Here is a 16,818-nt window from a genome sequence, read left to right as displayed (position 1 = left end):
ACATTTAAGTATCATGATTTAAAGCTGAATAAATCCAAGTTCCAGTCCAAATTGTACGAGTTAAACTAGATATATAAGGTTTTAAATGAGTTAGCATAGCACAATCCCCTCCCCCCTCTACACAAAAAACAAAAAATCTTGGCCCTTAAAGCGTTCATTTGCCTAACGCTTATTTTGCGTTTAAGCACTAGGTCTTATAACACTATCCATGACCCAGCCAACAAATGAAAAATATAGGAAATAGACTCACCGTAGCACTAATACGTTTTAAAAACTAGTTTTCAACAAAATAAGCACTATCTAAAAAAATCTTAAATAGACAAGACTTTCATACGCGCCTGTCTCATGCTATACAATATGCATGTGAGATTGACATATGAATTCCAAATGGTTCGTCTCAAACCTTCACCTTAATCCAAATTCGGCCCAAATACAAAAGGGCCCCAAATCCAAACAAGCAGCAGATCCAGATCCAGATCCAGCAGTATCAACCAAGACGCTCTCACACACCTTCAAAACTCAAAGAGCCCAATTCAATTCAGACGCATTTATATATCAAAATACCATCGATTTCCTCTAGCTCAAAACCTAAAGCAAAACAAAAAGAAGATCAGACTTCGGAGCTACAAAACCCATTGCTCTTTCTCTCCACTCTCAGTCACAGGAGCTCGCTACGCGGAGGGAGGGAGGGACACGTGCCACTTGCTCGTAGCCGTTGCAGCTCAGCTCAAATCAAAATCTTCGGTATTGTGTTCCTCCAATTATTATTTTTTGTTTGGCGTGTAAGTGTGTGCTAATTTTGATGATTAAGCTTGAAAGTTAAGATTTTTTAAATAAAAAAGTGGAATTCCTAAGTGGGTCTAGCTTCAATTGCTCGGAGCATTGGTATATTGTGCTCAGCGAAGTCTTTCTTATGTATATTGGGTTTTGATTGGTAGATTTTGTGTAAAAAATTGATGTTATTGGATAAATGAGGTATTGGTATTTTTAAAAGATTTGCAAGACCGAAATGGGTTTTGATGGCACACAGACATGGTGGTGATTTATTATACAATCACTCTTTTATAGTCTGCCTCATGGAAAGTGAGATTTTTGTGAATGCTTTGTTGAAACATACTAAAACTCCGTTTGGTTAGACTGTTTTGGGAGCCTAAAAGCATGTTTTTAAAACCCAAAACTCTGTTTTGCAACAGCAACTTCTTATAGCTTTTTTACAAAACAGCTTATCCAAATGCACCCTAAAACTCCGTCTGTTTGTTTTGATGGAGAACATGAAACCCAAAATTCTCTGTTCTCTGTTTCTATCTAAACCCAAAATGGGGCTAAGAATATCAATTAATTCTAAAATAGTTTACCAATCAGTATAGCTGCGACCACCTTTCCTAGCCTCCAGTCTCTCTCTCCCTTTCTTTTCAAGCCCAATGGTAATGTTGATGAGGGATTGGAATGCTAGTGAAGATGGTGGCTCTATGCTCGTTGATGAGGCTGTTGTTGTTTGGTTGCATTTTTCCTATCACTGGTTGGGGTGGGTCGTGGGGAAGAGAGAGGCAAGAGGTGGCATTGGTCCTCATGTCAGAGAGGAATGGGTTGTCAGTTATGGTTGTTGAAGACAATTAATGGGCTTTTTTTTTTCCCTGGTATTTGGACTGCAATGAGTCTGAAGAGTAAAGTTTCTGTGTTGCTAATGTTATGGTTCAATTGATGACAGCTAGTGTATTCATAACGAGGTTCTTGATGTCAGTGGAACATATAAGATTCCTCATGTGGTGGGTCGTTTTGTATGTTATATTTGGCATCACTTCCTTTTTGGTGTTGAGCATACTTTGTTTTTCCCATTTCGTAAGTGGTGAACTCAAATTTTTGCGATAATTTATTTCAGAGGAGAAATTTGTGCCACCAAAGAATGTGCGAGTGTGAAACAAAATGGCCCTGTTTCTATTCTAATCTAACTCATATATGGGATTTTATCAAATTTTTAATTTTAATTTGCTTTTTGATTGTACTTGTAATTGGCTAAGTGTACTATTAGAATGGAGGTTAAAGGATTTATCTTCAATGTAGTTAGTTTTCTTGTTAAATAGTATCTGTTTATATTTATTTGTGTCTGTGTTAAAAGCAAATGGCTTCAAGACTGGTTTTGCCTGATTTTTTATAAAAAATTGGAACTTGGAGGAGTATCAATGAGGATTCCCTCCATGAATAGCCTCCTCCTCCCTTCCCCCCCCCCCTTTTTTTTTCCGCTATGATTTTTGCCTTCTCCTCTTCCTGGATGAAACTTCATGAAAAGATATTTTAACTAACAAGAGGTAAGAAAACTGAAACATGGGTATCGATCATGATTCTTGCCATGAAAGATTTAAGTATATAAATACATATATTATTAAACGTTCCATGAGAGAGGCTGAAGACATCTATGCCCACTCCTTTTCCCTGGACATGAAGTTGCACTAAACGATGATTAGTGAACTAGGGGCTATATTAAGTATTTTCCAGGGTTGTTTTTTCAATGCTGTTAAAGCGAGCTGAGTAAGGTAAATACCTAAATATATGTCAATCTTACTTGATCTCATGACACCAATGCTTTCTTTATGATAGATGGCAAGCGCTTGGACAAATATGAGCATTGCAATCATACATAGGGATATAGAGAGGGAGTGGGAGAATCAGGGTGGAGTTATGGGTATTATTTTTTATAATTGGACTATTGGAGATTCTTGCTCACTCTCAGAAGATCTGTACATGTGCTAAAATTCTGGAGAGGATGAGGAGATCAAATTTTATTTCAATATTATTATAGCATTGGAGCATCTTGGAGCAAATGAGCAATGGAGCTTGTGGAGCACGGCTCACCTCGAGGATTGCTCTCTTGGTTTGCTTCATTGTTTTGGTTTTGGTTTTCCTTTCCTTTTGATATCGTCAACATAGTACATGCTGATGATAATTGGACATCGCAATATATAGGAAGACTTTATTTTAGAAATTGAGAGAATTTTCTTTAATTATGACATGTCATCTTCTTTATGCAGTGTATAATCTTCTACAATCTTCAAGTGCCAAATATGAGTGGTCGTTTTTCTCGCACAATCTATGTAGGCAACCTGCCCTCAGATATAAGAGAATGGGAAGTTGAAGATCTATTTCACAAGGTTTGGTTGGATTTTTCTATGCTATGATTTTTTTCTGGTACTCAAAGTTTCATTAGTTTTGGGGTGAATTGTCTGTGTTCTCCTATGTCTCATTTTAATCCTAAGAAGTTCCCATTTAAATGTGTCCGGTTAATTAAATTCCCATAAAATCATTGTTATTTGAAAAATTGTTCGGTATCTGAATTTCTGCTCGGGATTATGCACATTTGTTCATGTGCTTATATGTTAACATTAATACTATCTTAGGATTTGAATACTGGGAGACAACATAATGCTTATGCTGTTCATCTGATGCCCTCATTTGAAAGACATTAATAGTTGTAGAAGTGTATGGGATTTGGCTGTAGGAGGCTCATATAGTTAAGGTCTTCCCTTCAGTTGTGTTGGCATTCTCTAGCCTTTGGACCAACAAAAGGATTTCTTTTCTTGGAACAATTTAAATTTATCATATTAAATATGGTTCTACATGACTTATTAAAGAGAGAGAGATATATATATATATATATTTTTTTTTTAAGAATCAACTTATTAAAGACATGGTTCTACATAATCGTATGTTAAAATATGGCTGTTTAATAGTTGGACTGACATAGCTCTATGATGTTGATTTTACCTTTGCAGTATGGCCGTATATTAGACATTGAATTGAAGATTCCACCCCGCCCTCCATGTTATTGTTTCGTGGAGGTACTCTTTGCATCTTGGATTTTGACTGGATATATTCAAAACGTAATTTATTTTTGTCTTCAATTAATTAATTTATTAATTTTTTTTTAAATTTTTTTTTTGTTTTGTTAGTTTGATAATGCCCGGGATGCAGAAGATGCGATCAAGGGTCGTGATGGCTATAACTTTGATGGTTGTCGTTTAAGGGTAATAAGATCACCAATTAGTTTTATTGGGGTACTTTGCTTTCTTATTCCTTGACTAATTTGTCATTTGCCTTTATGCAGGTTGAACTTGCCCATGGTGGTAGGGGTCCATCTTCAAGCGATCGTCGAGGTAGCTATGGTGGTGGTGGTGGTGGTGGTAGGAGTGGTGATGGGGGAGGGGGCGGTGGGAGCCGATTTGGTATCTCACGCCATTCTGAATATCGAGGTGTATAATTTAGGAGAATATTTCTTTTGTGACTAAAAGGGTTTAGGAGAATGTGATGGGAAAGTTTTGTGCATGAAACTGTGCTAGGATTTTTATATCTTTTGATTTGGTTTATTTTTGGCACACTTTAATGGTTCTGATGCATGTTTATTTTTGTTTTACAGTTGTTGTTCGCGGGCTCCCTTCTTCTGCTTCCTGGCAAGATTTGAAGGTGTGGAATTTTTATATTAAAAAGTGATTTGCAGATTTTTTATTTATTTTTTCATGCTGCTGTGTTGGTAACCTTATTGGTCAATCGGTTTCAGGATCATATGCGAAAAGCTGGCGATGTATGTTTTGCTGAGGTGTCCCGTGATGGTGAAGGTATTCCTTTTATCTAAAATATGTATCTAAAATATGTATCTATCTAAAATTGCTATTCGATTTATATGGTTCTTATGAGTTTGATGGTCAATTTTCATTTCCTCTGGCAAATGAGCTCTAGCTTAAATTACACCTCTTTTTCTTTAAAAGAGTAAGTTGGAGGATGATGTTGTGGGTTAAAGATCCACTGGCTGCCTGTGTAGTTACCTGTTTTAAGAAAAAATCATTTCCTCTTTTTATGTGGAAATACAGATATGCTTCAGATATGCAAATAGTTGTGAGACTAACTCATTATGTTTGTTGAAAGTGCAAATTTTCTTATGGCAAAAAATTAGCATGTCTCATAATTTATTTTGAACAAAAGTTTACATGGCCTATGCTTGATGTCTATGGTTTGCATTTGGTGGGTTGATGCCATGTTCTTCTGTTTTGTCTGTATAGCTGCTATAAGGGGGTGAAACAGGACATTGGAGATTGCCAATGCATGTTTAGTGATTATAGCTTATTAAGATGTCTGTTGCTGTAGCATATAATATTCATTATGAAATTTTCTTAATAATATGCTTAAATGATGCATTTAACTTCTTGATAGTTTTTAGTGCACTGGTTAGGATTACCATTCGTCTTCCCGCTGAATTGACATGATTAATGATATCTTTAAACTTTGGATTGATTACTAATGATATTGAATTGATCTCTCTCCAGGGACTTTTGGCGTTGTGGATTACACAAATTATGATGACATGAAATATGCTGTACGTTGTTGGGAGAAATCATTTGGTTTGTTGCATACGTGCTTTGGTCTAAATATGATAGGTGACGTGTCTGCTTTTCAGATTCGGAAACTTGATGACACTGAATTCAGAAATCCTTGGGCAAGAGCTTATATTCGGGTAACCATTCGTTTCTGCCATTTTAATAATCTTGTGGGATTGTTATTAGGCTAAACTATGTTTTGGGTCCTTGTAGGTATGTTTCAAGTCTCTCCCAAATTGGTGATGTATCAATTTGGATGGGAAGGACTAAGTTGCTCAAAATTAGAATGTTTAGGGATGTAAATGAAACTTTTTTAAATTTAGAGGCCAAAATTTCAGTAGCAGTTTCTATTTAAATCTATGGATGCTTGTGAGTTGTTTAATGATCTTTAATGAATTGCTTGGTTGTATCTTTGAAAAATGCTCCTTTCTCACTTTAAGTTGATTAATAAATCCTACACTTTTGTTTCCCCAGTTTTTGATGTAAAACAGTGTTCGATTAAGCTTTATTGAGTGGTGTAGGGCAGATTAGATGTATATAACTTGGAGTAAAATGCTTACTGTTTTGCTGTTGTTTGTTTCTATTTTCAACTGATGCAGGTGAAGAAATATGAGGGCAGTCCCCCAAGAAGTCGTAGTAGAAGCCGAAGCCGAAGTCGCAGTCGCAGTCGCAGTCGCAGTCGCAGTCGCAGTCGTAGCCGTAGCCGTAGCCGTAGCCGCAGCCGCAGCCGTAGCCGTAGCCGTAGCCGAAGTGTAAGAAGGGACCGGAGGTACTGACTTTTGTCCTCTTTCTTTCCTTTTTAATTTTTTTGTGTGTCTTGAATATTCTTATTATCTGGGAATCTGTCCTTTTTTTCCCTGCAGTAAATCATTGGAGCGGTCTATTTCTAGGTCGGTATCAAGATCCAGATCTGCATCTCCTGTCAAACCTTCCAGGTATCTGGCATTTGGTTACATTCTCTTATATTATGGCCTTTTCTGCTCCTCTTATCTTACCTCTAATGATGATGTTGATTGTTAAAATATGCAGGCCAAGATCAAGATCAAGATCTAGGTCAGGATCTCCCCGCCAGGTAATTAAACTTCAGGATTAAGTGATGAAATTATAGCTTTTGTGTGCCTCACATACCTTTTTCGTAGATCACCGTTTTGAGATACATCTGTGCATGTGTAGATAAGATATTGCAGTGTGATCTCTGGATGTGCTTATAAAAGTCAATGAAATTGGTATTATTATATTCGAACTTACTTAAACTGGATAGCATACAAATCATGTCGTCTAGGATATAACTCTGCACTGAGAATTTTCCAGTATGTTTTAGTTATGTACACTATGGTAGGAGGTTGAGAGATGGGAAGGGAGAAGGGGAAGGACCTTGAACCCATCCAACTTTCGACAGATTGAATGTCTTGTGGGGATTAACTCCTTGCATTTTTCCCTGCAAGTGGGGGAGTTGTCTCCCACCTCTCCATTCTCTCCCTCCAGACAAAGCAATACCCCATGTATAGGAGCCTCATTTTACGAAAAACCTATCTTTTCCATGTTTCTCATGTTTCATAAGTTCCTTTTTCAGTAATTTTTGGTGCTGTTCCCTTAAAAAGAATTGTCATGTTGCAGAATTCAGAAACCGTTTTTCTTGTTCTCTTTTGTTTGAAGTTGTTCCTATTTTAATGAGTAATGTTATGGATTTAGATTTTTTTACCCCCATGTTTGGATAGAAGAAGATGTAACAGACAATTTCTCAGTTCCCATTTCAGCCTTTTTTGGGTTCAAAGTTGTTCCTATTTTAATGAGTAATTGCAATGGTTTTTATGTTTGTTTTTTGCTATGTTTTTGTTGAACAAAATAAATAGACAGTTTCTCTGTGCATCACGTGTCTTTCTTTACCTCCAAGACCAGTCTTCATGCTTAAAATTTGAAATAATTAAGCTTCCTAGTGATTGGAAAGAGGAGGAAGGATGGACTCTACATTTTTGAAACTTTTTAAGTATAAAATTACTTGTTAAAATATTCTGGAAATCTTATTTAAGCTTAATCTCTTTTCAGGCACGGTCTGGTAGTGGCTGATTTCTATGCAAGTAACGTCCAAACTACTCCAGAAACTGGTAGAGTTTGAGGGGAAAGCTTTAAATCGATTTTTGAGTGCACTTATTTGATGGCTTGTCTTGATCTAAATTAGCTATGGTTTGCATGGCTTGATACTTTTCGAAGTATGTAGTATTGTAGTATTGCAAACCAGTTATTTTGCAGTTTTCTTTTTATTTGAGCTACAATCTGCAAGGTATGTGTACGTTTTGTTTTTTAAGTAATAATTGAGGCTACTATCATGGAGATCTGTGACTTGTTATTTATGGCACTTGCTATGGTTTGTAAGTCTAAATTTCTCGGTATTTTAAGTATTAGGATTAAGATCTTGTATTTTTAAAAGAACAATTCTATCAGAGTAATGAATGCTTTAGATTTTAGCATATCTTTAACATTTAAGAAAATGAACACACTCACTGGTATCTATTTAAAATATTAATGATGTTTCAAAAATCTGAAGCATCTGTTTTTTATTTGCTTGTGAATGGCTCTGGTTTTCAAAATTAGGCCTGAAAAGGCAGAACATGATCTAGTTTCTTATCCTTGTTGAAGGGATTCTACTGATTTTGAAGTCCATTCTATCTTGTGATGTTGGTTGGTTGTTAAATGGTATCAGGTCAGGGTGTTTGCAGGGACAATTTTTGTGGACAAACAAACATCGAGTAAAATGTGTTATAGTTAAGTGGGTAGTAGTAGGCATGGGAAACTTTTTAAAGTAGTCTTCAAATTATTTATTTATTTATTATTTATTAAAGATAAAATTACTTACTAGGTCCTCAAATTTTTGATAAAATTCATTTTGGTCATTGTGTTAATTTTGTCCCTTATATTGATTAATTGTTTGTGCCAATTTCGGTTCTGAACTTGTTGAATTTTTAGAACCAAGTCGATTTCATCTTTGGGCCTCTTCGCCATTAAAATTTGTAATATAATTGATCTAGTAAAGGGGGTACATGTTAGATGTACAATTTATTTTTTAATAATTTGATAGTTACGGCAATAGGGGAAGGAGGGATTTGAGCCTTTAGTTCTCTTCAATAAGGACATTGTGTTAAGATTTTAATATAGATTATAGAGAAAGTTTAAGAAAGAAATTGACTTATATTTTTTTAATGTTGAGGGAGATCAGCAACAAAATTAATAGTTTAGGTTTAGGGCAAAATTTTTTCTAGTCATAGCAATTAGGGCAACAATTTTAGATTAATAGTGATTATAAAATATGGTTTCTTTCTTCTTCATTATATGTTTGTATGATTAAAATCAAGTCAATCTAACTTTTACTTAAATTCTAAGGGCAATATTAAGGGATATGTAGGCAATTTTCGAAAGCAATTCAAGTGAGATTAAATTAAATTAAATTACTTATTACTACACGAATTAATTTTTCATTCAGTCAAGCATGAGACACACTACTAACCATAAAATTATAGAGAGTCTTATAAAAGCGGTTTTGGTGATTGTTTCGAACTTATTAACTATAAAAAAATGTGTTGGTATAATGAATTTTGGAGTATTAAATGATTGCTCTAAACACTCAAAATAATTTCATCTAATCTCATTTTTAAAGTAAGGCAATCATGGAAGCAACATTGTAAGTGTGAAAAATTCTCAAAAATAGTATAAGAATTGACACCATGGGAAGGAGTGCTTATTAGTAATATTTGAAGACGAGACATTGCTTTATTTTGAAGTTTAGGAAAAATGTGACTTGCAACCACTACATAATTAGAGGGAAATTGTAACTAACGTCCCTCACAAAGGAAAATTATAATTTACTTCCACGTTGTTTGGTACTATCACAATTTAGTTCATAAACTTCCAATTCCTTACATTTAACTCCCTTATGATTTGAACTAAAATAAAATCGTAAAGATTTTGTCTAATAAAACGCTAAAAATATTTTAGGTTTAATTGCATATTTAGTCCTCAAACTTTGCTCCATGTTTAAAATGGTCCTCATCTTTTGAAATATTTCATTTTAGTCCTTATGCTTTAAAATTTGTATAAAAAAGATATTTGTCTTTATTTCTTACTTTGATTCTCTCTATCTCCAAACAAATATAAAAGAAGTAAACAAAGTATTTGAATAATTAATCTCTTTCCTCCTTTGATGCTATTATAATCCATAAGATTTCACTAAACAATCTCAACTTAAAATGGTACATGTCCTTTGAATTGTTTTATTTTAATCCTTATACTTTTTAAATTATGTTCAAAATGTATGTAGAAAAGTGTTATGTTCACAATAGTTTCACTACAAATTATAGTGGTAAGTTGTTAAAAACATATCACTTAGAATTTGTTGTGAAAATATTGTGGATATAGCATTTCTAAAAAAATGTAATTAAATCAATATTTTTTCCTTCTTTTAATCAAAATTTGAAAGTATCAAACATCGCAATTAAATTTGAAAGTTGTAAATAAACAAGCTTCAAAAAAAAAAAAAAAAAAAACCTAAAATTGAGAGGTAAAAGTAAAGTTAGTATTAACGGAGATGGTTCAGTTGGTAAGATTTGGGCAATTCGTCTAAACTACCTAAGTTCGAGTTTCACTATCAGTAGTCCTTCATAAATAGGCATCCATAAAGGTTGGTCCGTGGGTTTTAACTTGAGCGCCCTTGCTGGGAGCTAACGTAGCTTAGCTAACACTTTTTTTTTTTTTTTTAATCCAAAAAAAAAGAAAAAAGAAAAAAAGAAAGAGTAAAGTTAGTAAAAGGTAAAATGGTATTTGGGGGAAAGCCCGGAGAAGAATCGGATCGGGTTGAGTCGAAATAGTTTCCTCTCCTTTCCTTCCTAAAACCCTAGAACAGACACTGTTAGACCTCAACGGAAAAAGAAAGTGAGAGAAATGTATTGTTTCAATCTTCTTCGCCGAGCCACTGCTCCTTCTTCTTCGTCTCTCTTTGCATCCAAACCCATTTCACTTCTTCCATTCTATGTTGCTAGATTTTCCCACCTCACTGCTCCCACATCACTCTCTACAGGTATTTTTTTTTCTTTTTTTTTTTTCTGGGTTATAGGAAATTGTCGATTTCGTCTGGGTTTATTCTCTGTTTGGTTACTAAGATTTTTTTTTTTTGGAATCAAATGAGACCCTTTTGCTTTGAATTTAATTTAACTTTCTGGGTCATCTCAAGATTGGGTTTTTTTTTTTTTTTTTTCAAAAAGCTTCACAGCATTCATATAGATTGGAGATTTTAATTTGATGATGATTTAGTTTAATTTCATATACTGTAAGAGTTATATAATTCTTTGCTATTTTCTTTATGGCCTAGTTAAAGAATAAGAGATTTATTAAGATCAAGCAGAATACATCAGTATATACCTGCTGATTTACTCTAGGAACAAATTTGAACATTAATAAGAGAAGCAACCTGGTCCAAAACACAGCAAACTAAACTAAACAGTTATACAATCTTTGACAAACGTAGTATGAGCTTGATGATGTATTTTCTTCTGTTTTGAGCACTTGACTGTGAATAATGGCATTCCTTTGTTTTGAGCACAGCCCTTTAAGACTTTCCAGTGATTTGAATTGCACCCCATTCAATTATGTGATCCAAGTCAAATACTGGAGTTGTGATTTGTGAAGAAACACCAGAACATCAATTCCTCCAGATTCTTACAGTAAAGGAACTCTAAAAAAATTGATGGCCTCTGCATTCACAAAACACAATTTGAGTCCCTTATATCCCCCTACAGAAGCATTCTATCTCTGGCACTTAAGCAATTCTTGATTACCAGCCAGCATATGAATGCATGTTGTGGAACAGCTTGAGCAAATGTAGGTAGGGATTGACATTTGGTCATTCGTGAGGCTTTTTGTCCTCTTGTTGAGTATTACATGGACTAGTTTTTGTGCTCCAGAAAATGTTAGCTTAATTGAGATGTATAGTTATGTATATGTTACTTATCGTTTACGTGAAAAAAAAAACTCCCTGATCTGGGTTTGTTTGAATCTGCCCTTCTACTCTGTTAAACAATTGCACACAGAAGTAGTAATTATGATGCAGTTGCTGTGGCTGATCCCAATAAGAAAGGATGGATTCGTTGGGTTTTATTTTTTAAAATTTTAACCAAAATGGTTGTCTGACTAGATAATGGAAGAAAACCAACCTGTAACCGGTGTGGAAATTGAAAATTGCCGACTTTGTCATTTGCAGTTTGAATAACTATGTTAAATACCTTTGTTAGTGATGGATGCATTGTGGATTTTGTAGGTTGTGTTGAGAGTATTCATGGTGGTTCCCATTCTTCTGAAAATATTGCAAGAGGGGGATTGTTAGGAACTTCAGGGCTGAATTTTGGTTTGAGGAACGTAAAAGAAAATGTCTCTGTCTCTCCTCCACGTGCTTTAAGCTTTCGGAGTTATATACATTCTTCCAGTCAGAAAGATTTTGAGACTGAGAGGAATTCTAGGTCTATGAACTTTGTTAGGGGAATTATAGAGGAAGATGGTAGGGACATCATGGGGACTTCTCAATTTCCTCGATATAATGTTGAGCAAAATGCTGATATTGTTCACATAAAGATGCTGCGTAACAATACATTTGTTACAGTGACAGATTCTAAAGGGAACACAAAATGTAGGGCCTCGGTAGGATGTGTGCCAGAAATGAAAGGTGGTGCAAAAATGTCTCGATATGCTGCTGAGGCAACTGCTGAACATGTGGGACGCATGTCGCGAAATTTGGGGTTGAAGTCAGTTGTGATGAAGGTGAGGGGGTTTACTTATTTTAAAAAGAAGAGGCAGGCAATCATGAGCTGGAGAGAGGGCTTCACTAACTCTCGAGGGGATCGGAATCCAGTTGTATACATTGAAGATACAACACAACGTCCCCATAATGGCTGCCGGCTCCCGAAAAAACGTCGTATTTAAATAGTAGCAATTTGGGTCGTGGATGATAACAGAGCGTAGGATGAGGAATTGTCCTGTTGCAGCTCAACTTCATGGTGCTATAAAATTATGCAAGAAGTGTACTTTTGTTTGAAGATTGGTCCCATTGTGATGTTAGGTGCAAAATTGATGAAGGGTATCTTAGACGTTTTAGTCATTTATCTTGCTTATTAAGATCATGTGAATGAGAATTTTCTGACTATATTAGTGCTGGAGGATTGTTGTTCTTTATTGATAATGTTTGGAGCTTCATTTGGAGCATCTCTGGCTGATTCCTGTGTATCAAAATGTTGAACAAGAACTCGTAGCACATTTTATTATTGGTCCTATTTAATAATTCAGGCATAAACATAAGGAAAAAAAAAAAAAATAATCTAAGCTTGGCCCTCTATGGTCTATATGATGATCTTACTGTGGCCTCCATCACTAGTAAATCCAGATTTATAATGTTCTGCTTCAGGTGCCACAGCATTCTAATTTCCAGTTTAGATCGGGTTCAACAATCTTTTTAAAAATGAACCAATCCCAGATACGGAGGGTTAGATTGTTTCAATTGTTAAGAGTTCATGTTCTCATGACCTATTCAAATAAATAAGAATGCTACAAGGTTATCGTGCCATTATGTTTCCTTATGTTCCCTTGTCATGCTGTAGTTATTTCCTTGTATAAAAAGTTAGTGCTGCAAAGCTTGTACCGTTGTGAATATGATCTTCACCAGACAGATGTGCTTAATAGTCTTTTAGTTTTTTCGTTTCGGGAAATAGAAACGTCTTTTTCGTAGTGTGTGTTATTGTTCTTATGGTCTTTTGGTACTTTGGGTATGCTTACTGCACAGTAATTTGTGGCTTCATTAAACAAAATTGATTCTAGAATATTCAGGAGCCAGAATATTCAAGTTGATTTTATGAAGAGATGGCAAGTTTATTTTGTTTCTTCTGTAGTAATGGAGCTCCTAAATTGTCTGCAATTAAATTGTTGAGTTAGATTGATCCAAGGATGGATGATACATGGGTGGTGGTGTTCATCACGGATATGGAATGTCTTAACAGGTTTCTTCAAAAAGAAAGAAAGGGGTAGAGAGAGAGAGAGAGACAAATTCTATATGGAGAATTTTAGCATGGAAGTTGTTAATTTATTTTGGCTTATTGGCAGTGCTGCCTGTTATATATACACTAAGCTGCTTTCACTATTCGAAGTTTCCTAGCAACAGAGGCTAAAAATTTCCAGATTCAGATTGACCTTATAAGTTAGTTTGATCATCCATCAGTAGTGACCCCAGATCTATGCTGTTCTGCTTCAGGTGCCATAGCAGTCTAATTTCCAGTTAAGATTGGGTTCAACAATCTTTCTTAAAAATAAACTAATCATATAGAGGGACAAGCTTTGATTGTTTCAATAGTCAAGAGTTATATGTTCTCATGATCTAATCTCTTTTTGAGAATCATGTTCTCATGATCTAATCTGAATAAATTTGAATGCTGCAAAGTTAATGTACCATTGTGTTTACTTATGTTCCCTTGTCATTCTTTAGTTATGTCCCTGTAGAAAAAAGTTAATGCTGCAAAACTTTTACCAGTTGTTCACAATGCTCTTCACTGGATAGATCATAGATCATAGACCATAGATGTAAGATGCAACGCTTTAACTAATATACAATTTGAAAAATATATTATGGGCAAAATGCAGTTCACAAAGCCCGAAATACCAACCAAACATGCTTTTTTTTTTTGGGGGGGTGCAAAATACATTCAGTGCCTGGAAAGTTGTGAGACATTTTCAATTACAATGCTTATTGTTCTTCAGCTTCGTTGACCTTTTTTTTAAAAAAAAAATTGCATGGAATTTGATCATTATACAATGAATAGCTCCTTCACAGGTTTGTGTTTGCGGGTTTCAATATAAGGTTTTATTTTGACTCCATTTAAAATTTAATCTCATTTAGTAAATTGCATAACTGGTCTAAAAATTAACATTATTTTCCTGGTCTTTTCCCTATGACGACAATGAATGGAATTAATTTGCTGCTGCTTTAGCAAAAGCAAACTTTGCAAAAGAATTTTTTGATTGTGTTGTTTGGCTTGAAGGTTTGTCTACATCTTCTTCGATCTCATTGACAAATGATATATGTCATTTACAACTCTAAGAGGTTGGTTTAGTGGTTTCTAAAATCTCATGATATCTATGAGGTTCTAAATTCAAAACCTTTAATCAGCTTCTTAGAGCCATCACAAGGGATTCCTCCTGATCATAACTCAATGTGCATGGAACAAAAAGATTACACATACTTAAGGGAATAGTTAGGTGCTTAAAGAGTTTTAAATACCTTTATTTTTCAAAAAAAAAAAAAAATCTATATACTTAAGCAATTCTTGATTACCAGCCAGCATATGAATGCATGTTGTGGAACAGCTTGAGCAAATGTAGGTAGGGATTGACATTTGGTCATTCGTGAGGCTTTTTGTCCTCTTGTTGAGTATTACATGGACTAGTTTTTGTGCTCCAGAAAATGTTAGCTTAATTGAGATGTATAGTTATGTATATGTTACTTATCGTTTACGTGAAAAAAAAAACTCCCTGATCTGGGTTTGTTTGAATCTGCCCTTCTACTCTGTTAAACAATTGCACACAGAAGTAGTAATTATGATGCAGTTGCTGTGGCTGATCCCAATAAGAAAGGATGGATTCGTTGGGTTTTATTTTTTAAAATTTTAACCAAAATGGTTGTCTGACTAGATAATGGAAGAAAACCAACCTGTAACCGGTGTGGAAATTGAAAATTGCCGACTTTGTCATTTGCAGTTTGAATAACTATGTTAAATACCTTTGTTAGTGATGGATGCATTGTGGATTTTGTAGGTTGTGTTGAGAGTATTCATGGTGGTTCCCATTCTTCTGAAAATATTGCAAGAGGGGGATTGTTAGGAACTTCAGGGCTGAATTTTGGTTTGAGGAACGTAAAAGAAAATGTCTCTGTCTCTCCTCCACGTGCTTTAAGCTTTCGGAGTTATATACATTCTTCCAGTCAGAAAGATTTTGAGACTGAGAGGAATTCTAGGTCTATGAACTTTGTTAGGGGAATTATAGAGGAAGATGGTAGGGACATCATGGGGACTTCTCAATTTCCTCGATATAATGTTGAGCAAAATGCTGATATTGTTCACATAAAGATGCTGCGTAACAATACATTTGTTACAGTGACAGATTCTAAAGGGAACACAAAATGTAGGGCCTCGGTAGGATGTGTGCCAGAAATGAAAGGTGGTGCAAAAATGTCTCGATATGCTGCTGAGGCAACTGCTGAACATGTGGGACGCATGTCGCGAAATTTGGGGTTGAAGTCAGTTGTGATGAAGGTGAGGGGGTTTACTTATTTTAAAAAGAAGAGGCAGGCAATCATGAGCTGGAGAGAGGGCTTCACTAACTCTCGAGGGGATCGGAATCCAGTTGTATACATTGAAGATACAACACAACGTCCCCATAATGGCTGCCGGCTCCCGAAAAAACGTCGTATTTAAATAGTAGCAATTTGGGTCGTGGATGATAACAGAGCGTAGGATGAGGAATTGTCCTGTTGCAGCTCAACTTCATGGTGCTATAAAATTATGCAAGAAGTGTACTTTTGTTTGAAGATTGGTCCCATTGTGATGTTAGGTGCAAAATTGATGAAGGGTATCTTAGACGTTTTAGTCATTTATCTTGCTTATTAAGATCATGTGAATGAGAATTTTCTGACTATATTAGTGCTGGAGGATTGTTGTTCTTTATTGATAATGTTTGGAGCTTCATTTGGAGCATCTCTGGCTGATTCCTGTGTATCAAAATGTTGAACAAGAACTCGTAGCACATTTTATTATTGGTCCTATTTAATAATTCAGGCATAAACATAAGGAAAAAAAAAAAAAATAATCTAAGCTTGGCCCTCTATGGTCTATATGATGATCTTACTGTGGCCTCCATCACTAGTAAATCCAGATTTATAATGTTCTGCTTCAGGTGCCACAGCATTCTAATTTCCAGTTTAGATCGGGTTCAACAATCTTTTTAAAAATGAACCAATCCCAGATACGGAGGGTTAGATTGTTTCAATTGTTAAGAGTTCATGTTCTCATGACCTATTCAAATAAATAAGAATGCTACAAGGTTATCGTGCCATTATGTTTCCTTATGTTCCCTTGTCATGCTGTAGTTATTTCCTTGTATAAAAAGTTAGTGCTGCAAAGCTTGTACCGTTGTGAATATGATCTTCACCAGACAGATGTGCTTAATAGTCTTTTAGTTTTTTCGTTTCGGGAAATAGAAACGTCTTTTTCGTAGTGTGTGTTATTGTTCTTATGGTCTTTTGGTACTTTGGGTATGCTTACTGCACAGTAATTTGTGGCTTCATTAAACAAAATTGATTCTAGAATATTCAGGAGCCAGAATATTCAAGTTGATTTTATGAAGAGATGGCAAGTTTATTTTGTTTCTTCTGTAG

At 35.1% G+C, this 16,818-nt stretch overlaps 3 protein-coding genes across 5 annotated transcripts; all 3 read left to right on the top strand.

The window, feature by feature from the left end:
* Positions 1–540: 540 nt before the first annotated feature.
* Positions 541–7,694, top strand: LOC112022507 (serine/arginine-rich splicing factor SR34A). 2 transcript variants are annotated; one of them, XM_024055118.2, is made up of 14 exons: positions 541–744; positions 2,596–2,869; positions 3,027–3,146; positions 3,768–3,833; positions 3,945–4,019; positions 4,100–4,244; positions 4,409–4,455; positions 4,550–4,607; positions 5,313–5,362; positions 5,444–5,500; positions 5,963–6,132; positions 6,227–6,298; positions 6,393–6,435; positions 7,410–7,694. In XM_024055118.2, exons 2-14 carry the CDS (start codon positions 2,819–2,821, stop codon positions 7,428–7,430), a joined length of 975 nt encoding a protein of 324 aa, XP_023910886.2. In that variant the 5' UTR covers positions 541–744; positions 2,596–2,818; the 3' UTR covers positions 7,431–7,694. The 2 variants fall into 2 exon arrangements, with proteins under 2 accessions (XP_023910886.2, XP_023910887.2); XM_024055119.2 differs by lacking the exon at positions 2,596–2,869 and having other exon boundaries at positions 542–744.
* A 2,466-nt stretch (positions 7,695–10,160) lies between these two features.
* Positions 10,161–12,664, top strand: LOC112022515 (small ribosomal subunit protein uS11m). 2 transcript variants are annotated; one of them, XM_065767816.1, is made up of 3 exons: positions 10,316–10,431; positions 10,956–11,231; positions 11,668–12,664. In XM_065767816.1, the coding sequence occupies exons 2-3, from the start codon at positions 11,207–11,209 to the stop codon at positions 12,324–12,326; spliced, it is 684 nt and encodes a 227-aa protein (XP_065623888.1). In that variant the 5' UTR covers positions 10,316–10,431; positions 10,956–11,206; the 3' UTR covers positions 12,327–12,664. The 2 variants fall into 2 exon arrangements, with proteins under 2 accessions (XP_023910897.1, XP_065623888.1); XM_024055129.2 differs by lacking the exon at positions 10,956–11,231 and having other exon boundaries at positions 10,161–10,431.
* A 2,042-nt stretch (positions 12,665–14,706) lies between these two features.
* LOC136065113 (small ribosomal subunit protein uS11m-like) lies at positions 14,707–16,197 on the top strand. The gene is made up of 2 exons (XM_065767821.1): positions 14,707–14,764; positions 15,201–16,197. The coding sequence occupies exons 1-2, from the start codon at positions 14,740–14,742 to the stop codon at positions 15,857–15,859; spliced, it is 684 nt and encodes a 227-aa protein (XP_065623893.1). The 5' UTR covers positions 14,707–14,739; the 3' UTR covers positions 15,860–16,197.
* Positions 16,198–16,818: the final 621 nt, after the last annotated feature.

This window comes from Quercus suber, unplaced genomic scaffold, assembly GCF_002906115.3.
Source record: "Quercus suber isolate HL8 unplaced genomic scaffold, Cork oak 2.0 scaffold_851, whole genome shotgun sequence".
Classification (NCBI taxonomy): Eukaryota; Viridiplantae; Streptophyta; class Magnoliopsida; order Fagales; family Fagaceae; genus Quercus; species Quercus suber.
The sequence above is the reverse complement of the archived record's forward strand: the minus strand, read 5'-3'. Positions and strand labels throughout refer to the sequence as shown.

Excerpts from the sequence above, each read along its gene's own strand:
- LOC112022515 (XM_024055129.2), top strand. The coding sequence starts at position 10,296 with ATGTATTGTTTCAATCTTCTTCGCCGAGCCACTGCTCCTTCTTCTTCG. Across the intron at positions 10,432-11,667 it reads TCCCACATCACTCTCTACAG|GTTGTGTTGAGAGTATTCAT; the intron begins GTATTTTTTTTT and ends TGGATTTTGTAG.
- LOC136065113 (XM_065767821.1), top strand. The coding sequence starts at position 14,740 with ATGTTGTGGAACAGCTTGAGCAAAT. Across the intron at positions 14,765-15,200 it reads GTGGAACAGCTTGAGCAAAT|GTTGTGTTGAGAGTATTCAT; the intron begins GTAGGTAGGGAT and ends TGGATTTTGTAG.
- LOC112022507 (XM_024055118.2), top strand. The coding sequence starts at position 2,819 with ATGAGCAATGGAGCTTGTGGAGCACGGCTCACCTCGAGGATTGCTCTC. Across the intron at positions 3,834-3,944 it reads CATGTTATTGTTTCGTGGAG|TTTGATAATGCCCGGGATGC; the intron begins GTACTCTTTGCA and ends TTGTTTTGTTAG. Across the intron at positions 4,245-4,408 it reads ACGCCATTCTGAATATCGAG|TTGTTGTTCGCGGGCTCCCT; the intron begins GTGTATAATTTA and ends TTTGTTTTACAG.